Source organism: Syngnathus typhle, linkage group LG11, assembly GCF_033458585.1.
Source record: "Syngnathus typhle isolate RoL2023-S1 ecotype Sweden linkage group LG11, RoL_Styp_1.0, whole genome shotgun sequence".
Taxonomy (NCBI): domain Eukaryota; kingdom Metazoa; phylum Chordata; class Actinopteri; order Syngnathiformes; family Syngnathidae; genus Syngnathus; species Syngnathus typhle.
The window spans coordinates 10,882,996-10,892,739 of NC_083748.1; the positions used below are offsets into that span (position 1 = coordinate 10,882,996).

Sequence of the window (9,744 nt, forward strand, 5' to 3'; positions counted from 1 at the left end):
ACTTTTTCCAAGGCTGTCACTAGGTTTTGTGGACCGTTACAGAATAACATTTATTGTTAATCATTAAAATAAAAAATAGTTAATTACTGTACTATTCAAGTAAATATTTCAATAATTTTGGGTGCCTTTGAATATATTTGCACATTCAATAATTTTGGGTGCCTTTGAATATATTTGCACATCCAGATGCGAATTTACCTCATTCAACTCTTGGCTTTTTTTCATGTATAAATGTAAATATTCTATTGTGACTATTATATAGCTGCTTCAATTTATCAAGTCTGTGACTGCACTTTAAAAAAAAAAAAAAATCCCTCCCACAGCTGTCATATTGCACTACTGTGTATGCCATTTGCACATGTACATGCCTTGCCTCGCAAAATGCTGTTTCCAATATAGATTTACAAGGGCAGTCTGTTGTTGTAGCAGCAACCATGCAGCAACACGGCATGCACGTCAAGTGCTTGGCTATTCCTGGACTGAGTGTTGGCAGTCCCACCAGAGAGAGGGCCGGAGCATACGAGACCGAGGTACTGTGTATGGCTAACTTTGTGCACTGTGCTTATTACGGGAAGATTATAACGGAATACATCAGACATCACGTAAGTACATTTCTGAGTTTATTTAGTAGAAATGAATGACCTTGGTGCCAACTTGTTCATTGGTGTGCTGTCTGTATATGGATGGGAAATGGCTCACACTTTTAGCTCACCATTGGATACATTTTATATGGTTGAAAAAAAATGTATTCTGAATCTTGTTTTGCCTACAAGTCACTAAAAATGAATCTAACAACATTTGGAACAGTTTGGTTTCACTTAGGACGCTATTTGACTGGCTAAAAATACATGTTGAGCATTCACTGACTGCATGGCTCATTGGAAATGTCGCTACAAAGACTCATCCAGTGACACAAACTACCTCAAGTGATTTCTAAACACATATGTGCACTGTTGTAAAAAGACCTCAAGAAACTACTGCTTTCTCAATATGGAGCGCAATATAAGGAGAAAAGCGGGGGCCTTAAAATTGAACCCTGTGGAATCCCTTAAGACATAGTTCTGTCTACAGGACATAAAGCGTCTTTTCAAAGTCAATGAATTTAGGAATAAGGTTACGCAGTAAAGTGTAACTGTAAAGTAGGTTGAATAAATATCTTCATCTTTTATTCGAGCGCTCTAAGTGTCACTGTCATCTGGACTCAGCAGGCTCCTGTTAAAAATGTCCACATCCTATGCTGCCGCTCTATCAGCCCTTGTTACCGCCACCTCCCCTGAGCGACAAATACAACTAAACGTGAGCGCTCATTCTGCCCCTGAGCCCTCCACCTCACCCGGGAGTCCGAAATCGATTCCCCCAGCCAGTCCAGCTCCTCCACGTTGTCATCCAGTTGAAGCTCATCCTGGCCCGCCGGAGCTTGCGGGATCATATGACGAACAGGAGAACCCGTCAGATTATGGGATCGGTAGACAACACGCCAGCACCAAACCTTGACCACCCTGGTTAGATCTTCAGTTTTCATTTACAAGACACTTTGTGTTGCAGGTGGTTATTATCCTGTAGAGGTTGGAGAGATTTTTGAGGACCGATACCAGGTGGTCAAAAAGTTGGGATGGGGTCACTTTTCCACAGTGTGGCTCTGCTGGGATATGGTGTAAGTATGAATAGTGGCAATGTTTTGGTAAATATATAGAAAATACAATTCCGTGGGAATCTAGAATGGGAGGTAGACATTACCATTATGGGAATTTATGGAAATGAACTGGGAATTAAAGGTAGTTTAACAATAAGGCACAAATATTTTGTTTATTCTCATGCAGGAGAAGACACTTTGTCGCTCTCAAGGTGGTGAAAAGTGCTCCGATGTTTACAGAGACAGCCATGGATGAGATCAAACTTCTCAAATGTGTCAGTGAGCTCAGTTCCAGTATGCTTCAATTGCTATTTGCTCGAGTTGAATATATTTTTGGCTATCAGGTGAGGGACAGTGACCCCAGAGATCCCAAACGTCAGACAATTGTGCACCTCATCGATGATTTCAGGATCTCTGGAGTGAACGGAGAGCGTATCCTTACTCTGCCTCTACCCCAAAACAAAACATATCAAGTGATGTCCTTAATTGCTCGCAAGATGTCTGCATGGTCCTGGAGGTGCTGGGCCACCAACTCCTGAGGTGGATCGTCAAATCCAACTACACAGGTCTTCCGCTTCCTTGCGTCAAAAGCATCATCAGACAGGTGACTTTCTTGAGATTTTCTGAATAAATACTCTATTCCTCTAACTTTTCATCATCCTTACTGTAGGTTCTGCAAGGTTTAGAATACTTGCACACAAAGTGCAAGATCATACACACAGACATCAAGCCGGAGAACATCCTCTTGCGGGTGGACGATGTTTACATACAGAAACTGGCAGCCGACACCAAACTGTGGCAACTGCCCGATTCCGCCGTATTGACCAGCGAACCAAGTTAGTGATGAGTCTTTAAATATTTGAGTTAGTGATTTTACAGCGCACAGCATTTATTCAAATCCGATAAAGGGAGTAATGTTTCAATTTAGTCACAAAGGAGTTTTTTGTGGCTCTTGTGTTAGAAGTTTTAAAATTGCTTTAAAAAAACGTGCCAGTAAAAACCGGAGTGTGGGACTTTGGAGATGTCCACACTAAGGGTATTGGATTCACAGCCATTTGTCTTTCCTGTTTATAGATCGTATCCAACTCGAGGACAATTAGTGTAGTATTCATTAAACTGCATCAAAGTTGACTGTCCTGCCGAGTGGACCTTCTTAAAAACTGTTCACATTATGAGTTTTATTTTCTTTCCTCTCCAGAGAGCTCAACTACCAAACAAAAAAAGGTGTGTATATTGAACCATTTATTTAACGTATGTCTGAAAATATATCGAATTTGAATTTTTTTTCATCCCCCGTTAGAGTTTGTCCAAATTAATGGGAAGGTTGACGGGGGTTTTCCAAAACATTGGGAATTGGGTAAGTGTTATGTTGTGCTTTGGGGAACTTTGAATTGCGTGTGTGGAGGGGGCTGCATGCAAAAGGTTGGCGTGCCACTTCTTCTCTTTGCAGTCTAGCAAGACTTCAAGGTCGAATCTAAAACGCCTGAGGTGGACAGAGAGGAAGCAGCGAGCCAAGGCAAATACATCCGACCAAAGTCAAAAAGCACCTCACGATGGCCTATATGATGTTACAACTCCGTCTGGCACCTGTCAAACATTGCTCCCGGACTCTGACGTCACATTAAGGAGACAGACCATGCTCTTGTCCGACACCCTGGACTCGCCTGAGCTCAGTCACAGAAACTTCTCCTCTTCGTTGCCAGACATCACCAAAGATGCCCCCTTTTCTGCGTCCAGAACTTTATTTTTACACCAGATGCCAGACAAACAACTCTCTCCTCATGGTCAGTATTTGCAATTCTTGAATAATCATAAAGAATGACCAACATAAGTGACAAACTGGATTTAATTTGAATCAAAAAAATAATAAGCAAAGAAAAAATGAGCAAACAAAAATTTAAAGCATGATTACGCACAATCTGCTATACCAGTTTAAGGCCACAAGGAGGCGTATTTTCATTGCAGTGTACTGTACCTGTATCTAAGACGCTGCAAGTGGAACTAACAAGCCTGTGGGTGAGGTGGGCCTGGTTAGTTTACACCACAGGTGTCAAAGTCAAGGCCCGGGGGCAAGATACGGCCCATCACATCATTTTATGTGGCCCGCGAAGACAAATTGTGCATCAAATTCATTACTAGAATTGCAGATTGTCTTCACTTTTAATAATATCTTTTTCTTTTTTAAATATTTAACCAGTTTTTACTCATCTGATTTGTTTGTTTTGTAGCTTTTACTGTATATAATATGAAGTGCTCATACATTTATTTGGGTTGACAGTCATAACGGCCCTCCGAAAGAAGCTATGACTACAATGCAGCCCGTGAAAAAAATGAGTTTGACACCCACCTTATCAAAGTTGGGGAAAATGCAAACACACAAGGACAAAGTTCAATCATGGGAATCCAGATAAGCAAAACCGGAACACTCCAAGTGAGTGTAATCAGTGACATCCTTTACCTTTTTTTCTTTCTTAGGAAACAATGACTGTGAGGGGCCTCTTGACCTCCTACTACCACATAACGCGGATAAGATGCTTGTTAAAATTGCTGACCTGGGCAATGCTTGCTGGGTGGTGAGTGACAGAACAATCAATCTACAATTATTTATATTGGCGGTATCATACAGCATTTCTGGTCAAGTCAAGTGCAGTCGTAGGGCTTCCATAGTACGTGTTTTGGTTGAATCGATTGTAACAAGCCATAAATAAAAGCATGAGTAAGAGGGTAGTGATAACATCTGGAGAGAAAACACTCACCATTACCTATTACAATCCAGGCATTGATGACTGAACTCTTGACTGACTAAATGTTGTGCAATCCACGTGGTTCCGTAGTACAAACACTTTTCTGAGGACATCCAGACATGTCAATACCGCTCAGTGGAGGTCCTGATCGGTGCTGACTACAGCACCCCGGCTGACATTTGGAGCACTGCCTGCATGGTGAGAAGGGCAACAGTCAACTTCAGCGCATAAATATTATCATAGACACCCACCGACGTGTGTTTTGTTTAGGCTTTCGAGCTCGCAACGGGGGACTATCTGTTTGACCCCCAGTCAGGGACCACATTCTCCCGTGAAGAAGGTTGGCTTTGTCAGCTTTGGAATAATGATTAGAATAATAAGACCACAACACTTTATTATTCCATATATCGAGGAGTAATAGATTATAATGTTGCGGATGTCATTTTAGATCATATTGCACACATCATCGAGCTGCTGGGACCTCTTCCATCCAAGTTGGCCCTTTCGGGGAAAAAATCCAAAAGATTCTTCAACCAAAAAGGTAAAACATCCAGATGTACGCAAACTTGAACTATCTCAGCTTTGCCCATCAGTCAGATGCAATTTCGGGGCGGGTAAGTTAGAAATTCGAGTCGAGACCCCCCTTTGAATTTTTCCAGGTGAATCTTATCGCGATTCTGCGTGAACTAATGACTCGGTTGTCAACTTCATCCAGGACAACTGAGGCGCATCTCAAAGCTGAAGCCGTGGAGCTTGTTGGAAATTCTGCTGGACAAGTACGAGTGGCCACAGGACGAAGCGGCCCGGTTCAGTTCGTTCCTCTTGACCATGTTGCATCTTCAGCCGGAAAAAAGAGCCACAGCGGCCCAATGTCTCAAACACCCGTGGATCACAACAACCTAACTTGACCTCCTTGTTTTGACCTCGGCTTTTTTCTCTCCCATTCATTGGACTTAGAGGACTTTATTGTACAAATCTGGTGCTGGCATCATGTGCAAAGCCTTGTGCCTTTTCCCATCAGGCGATTTGCATATTCACAGCACTTCCATTGGATTCAGACAGAATGACCAACTTAAGTTTGTTTTCTATTATGTATTCAAAAGGTATACTTTCTAGTTTCACTTTTTTAAAAGAACAAATTACATTTGAACTGGCTGACGATTTGTACAGTACGCTGCTCACTAATAAATCAATTTGCGCTGAGGAGGAGGAGGAGGAGCTAAATGTAATTTTGTGTGCGGGTTGCTGGACTATGGCGCATTCCTTGCATGCTCACGTTGGAGCTGTCCTCGGAGAAGGGGGAGACGAGAGGCTGGGGGAGAAGGGAGGGGAGGAGTTAAGTGTGAATGCAAACACACGTCGACGTGTCTTGTTATTGACTTTTGCAAGTTTTGCGTGCAGGAGTGAGGCGACACACGGCGTCATCCTGAAACGTAAGTGTGATTTTCTGTTGGCTTCAAAGGTGTGAGTTGTGTTCATCGGGCGTTAGTCAACATCGTGGCACATTAACTGATTCGTGACACCCCGTTAAACTGACCACTCATGTGCATGTAAGAAAAAAAAATGACAGCACTAAAATTGCAGATTTCTCTCATTTACTTTCAACTCCTTTCTGATGCACAGTCTATGTTCGAAGCCATCTTATTCCCTGTCTGCATGTATGCACTTGAATGGTTACGTCAAGTTGCATCACGTGGGAATTGTACAAGGAAAGGTTAAAGTCCGGTTAGTCCGCCTTTTGTGACACAGCCCCCTAACCCGCAGCCAGTTGCCATGCAACTCAAACTGCAAATCAAAAGGCATTAGCTCAACCGTGGCTCGGCTTTCATAGTCGTTTTTCTGTGCAACTAAGGTACAGCTGTTGCCTGCCATAGCGACACTAAAAAAATAGCTTTGGCATGGACCTATGGGTGTATGATGTTGCTTGTTTTTCCTCTCCCCCATTTCATGTATGTCCAACTTGATATTTTATCCCTGTGTATAAAAATACACCAGCACAGTAGACACTCTCTTCTTATTACAGTTGATATTAAATGATATCCATCATACTGTGTGCGGCCGGATGATACTGAAAGAGATAACAGCATCACTGAATAGTAAACACCCATCTCATTAGCCCAATACAAAGGGAGAGCCTAGAGTGAAAGGAGACATGGGAGCTTCTATTTATCTCTATGCAGCTTGTGATTACAGTATTGTATGATTGAGCAGTACTGACCTTTTTTTTTTTTTTTTTTTGGGTTGCAGGATGTGGTGGCTCGTTGCTAGCTGCACTGGCGGAGCAGTTCTACTGTTTTTGCTGTATAAATGGGTGATCCCCTGCATTGTGCAGTATCATGGGGGCCTGGCAATCTTCTGGCATGATGTCATTGTGGAATGGGTACTGGACAAGCTGACCCAGTCCACACGTCCTCAGGTGGGACCTCAGCCACATTCGGAACTGGTGTGAAAGTAGACTCGCGTAGCTGAAAAAATCACAATAATTTAGCCTATAGGCTATAAGATAAGACAAAGTGGGGGTGGTGGGGGTGATAAAAGAATTTTTAAAAAAAATCCATATATTTTGGAATAGCAAATAAAACGTAGGAGGTCCTTAACTAACCATAATTTACTGTTTGCTTCATTCAAATGCTCATTTGAAAAGTGCAAATTAGCAATTCAAAAATGAGGTTTGGCCATATTTATATTTGAGCAATATCAAAACAAATGGACAAAGTTACATTGTGCCTGTCTGTCTCTTGATTTTCTCTCAGAGGCTCCTTGCTGCAGTACAGAAAACGGCCACGAGAGGGGACCCTCGAAGCGTGGTTAAAGCCATTGATGACTTCTGCACCCACAATGAGTGGGCCATGAACGTAGGCGACGAGAAAGGTACTGAGATATTGTTTGGGGGAGAAAAAAAAGTACAGACCAATGTTAGACCCGTTTTTATAGCTGAATAAAAAATACTTATTGTAGTAATTTCCATGTCTCCCCCCCCCCCACTCCCTATTTGCCATAGGTTGCATTCTTGACTCTGTGGTGTCCGAGGCCAATCCATCTTGTGTGCTTGAGCTGGGCACCTACTGCGGCTACTCCGCAGTTCGTATCGCCAGTTTGCTGCCACCTCACGCCAAGTTCATTACACTTGAATTTAATCCCGACTATGCCGCTATCGCTCGGCAAGTCATTGCATGGGCGGGTGTTGGTGACAAGGTAAAAGCTTCTGCTGCTTTTCAATAAACAAGCAGTTTAAGGCAGAGATGCACCTGTTTTTTCTTTCTGCAGGTGCAGTTAGTTGAAGGGGATTCTGGTGAATGGATCCCTAAACTGAAGGCGCATTTTGGAGTAAAAACATTTGACTTGGTTTTTTTGGACCACTGGAAGAATCGTTACCTTCTTGACACCAAACTGATGGAGGCAGGTTATTTTCTACTGATGGCGTTTTGACGTTAGCGCCCCGCCCCGCCCTGCACAGCACTAACTTTGACACTGTTTCCTCAGGAATGCGGCCTCTTGAAGAAAGGGAGTATCCTGCTGGCCGATAACGTTATCTGTCCTGGCACGCCGGACTACCTGGAGTACGTCCGGCACAGCCCGCAGTATAAAAGCCAGTACTTCAAATCTCATCTGGAGTATACAAAGGCAGAGGATGGCCTGGAGAAGTCCATTTTCTTAGGGTAGTTTCTGTCCAATTTTTCAAACACCATTTTGTATATGCTGTTAACTACCACTGTCATAGGAAACCATAGAAAACAAAATGAAAGAATCAAATTGGCGGCACGCTGGACGAATGTTAGCACGTCCGCCTCGCAGTTTATTGGTGCAGGGTTTGATTCCGACTTCGAGTTTGCATGTTCTCCCCGTGCCTGCGTGGGTTCCCTCCAGGTACCCTGGCTTCCTCCCACATTCCAAAAAACATGCAAGGTAGGCAGATTGGCTACTCCAAATTGCCCGTAGGTGTGAGTGCGAATGGTTGTTTGTCTATGTGTGCCCTGTGATTGGCAGTTGAGGGAGTCCCTCGCCTACTGCGAGAAGTCAGCTGGGATAGGCTCCAGCACATCCGCGACCCTCGTGAGGATAAGCAGTTTGCAACGTGGATGGAGGGATGAAACAATCAAATGGAAAACAAGAATTACATCAGTAAGTGTATTCTTCATGTCATAATCCAGTGGTCCTCAAAGTACCACTAGAGGTAGTGGTACACGAAAGTACGCCCAAGTTGTACCGTAATTTTCGGACTATAAGTCGCATCGGAGTATAAGTCGCACCAGCCATAAAATGCCCAAAAAAGTGAAAAAAAAACATATTTATGTATATAAATTGCTCCTGAGTATAAGTCGCCCCCCCACCGAAAACTATGAAAAAAAAACGCGATTTATAGTCAGAAAATTACGGTATTTAACTTTAAAGTTCAATATATTTGCCAATGTAGACACTTAACAATAAATACAATTCCAATAGAACACAAATTTGAGTCTTTTTTTGCATACAGAAATGGTGGCAGCTGTTCAAAAAAGTTGGTAGCTGACATATTTGAGATTTTGATTGACAGGTTATGGAATGTAAATTCTGTAATTTGAACTGCAAGAAATGAAAAGTGTTTGAGGCATAAAGCAGGCGTCTTGGCGAGTTACTAATGAATTAACCACAGGCTAATAAAAGAGTCATAAAGCACAATGCTAATAAATGTGCTGACTGGTCAACTGCTTCATCTGTTTGCTTGACTCCCTGTTGCGATTTACCATTTCGGGGGTGATGAACTTCAGAAATTCCATGAAACCAGATGCAACTACTTGCTTCTCCTTCCATGGTGCTAATATTGACAGGTGGGTTGAAAGAATGAGAGCGAATGCATGTGTGTGTTTGAGCGCGGCATGTTTGTTTCGGTGCGTGTGTGTGAGCGCATGAATCAAATCACTCATCTAATCTCTCAAAGTGACTGAGGTCCATCATAGTGGGGGTGGAGAGAGTTCTCTATTTGGTTCAGCCGTATGGGGGGGGGGGGGGGGGCTAGTCCACCCCGTGGCTTCTTCACAGACTCCTGCATGATAATCCCAATCTGTGGCCATTAGTGCACCCAGAGACTGACTGAGTGAGGAAGGAGTGGGTTCAGCGGAGCGAGTGAGATGAATAGAGGAGGAGGAGGAGGAGGGTGGAGCACCAGCGCAGAGATGCGCACAGAAGGAAAAGAACGAGCCAGAGTATGAAAGAGCTTTTAAGGGATTTGGCGGTGATTTGTAGAATCTCACTGCTGTGATAGTGCACTTTTTTTCCCCTAACCCTGCCCTGCACTTTTCCTCGACTCTGCCATGATATCATTTCCTAAAGGCGGAAAATTCAGGCTTTCATTTGGGGGTTTGGTGCATCACAATTCCAAGTTTTTAG

General features: G+C 43.2%; 2 protein-coding genes across 5 annotated transcripts; both read left to right on the plus strand.

Annotated features, from left to right (window-relative positions):
• Window positions 1–377: 377 nt before the first annotated feature.
• Window positions 378–5,527, plus strand: LOC133162830 (SRSF protein kinase 2-like). 4 transcript variants are annotated; one of them, XM_061292299.1, is made up of 15 exons: window positions 378–602; window positions 1,209–1,465; window positions 1,546–1,654; window positions 1,821–1,908; window positions 1,978–2,065; window positions 2,131–2,237; window positions 2,304–2,469; window positions 2,832–2,857; window positions 2,934–2,990; window positions 3,084–3,417; window positions 4,109–4,206; window positions 4,468–4,575; window positions 4,648–4,717; window positions 4,826–4,918; window positions 5,037–5,173. In XM_061292299.1, exons 2-15 carry the CDS (start codon window positions 1,222–1,224, stop codon window positions 5,060–5,062), a joined length of 1,614 nt encoding a protein of 537 aa, XP_061148283.1. In that variant the 5' UTR covers window positions 378–602; window positions 1,209–1,221; the 3' UTR covers window positions 5,063–5,173. The 4 variants fall into 4 exon arrangements, with proteins under 4 accessions (XP_061148283.1, XP_061148282.1, XP_061148281.1 ...); XM_061292298.1 differs by having other exon boundaries at window positions 383–602; window positions 1,206–1,465; window positions 5,093–5,527; XM_061292297.1 differs by having other exon boundaries at window positions 385–602; window positions 5,093–5,527.
• Window positions 5,528–5,657: 130 nt separating this feature from the next.
• comtb (catechol-O-methyltransferase b) lies at window positions 5,658–9,067 on the plus strand. Its single transcript, XM_061292324.1, has 6 exons — window positions 5,658–5,810; window positions 6,625–6,793; window positions 7,131–7,248; window positions 7,379–7,572; window positions 7,645–7,776; window positions 7,861–9,067. The coding sequence occupies exons 2-6, from the start codon at window positions 6,626–6,628 to the stop codon at window positions 8,038–8,040; spliced, it is 792 nt and encodes a 263-aa protein (XP_061148308.1). The 5' UTR covers window positions 5,658–5,810; window position 6,625; the 3' UTR covers window positions 8,041–9,067.
• The last annotated feature ends 677 nt before the right edge of the window (window positions 9,068–9,744 follow it).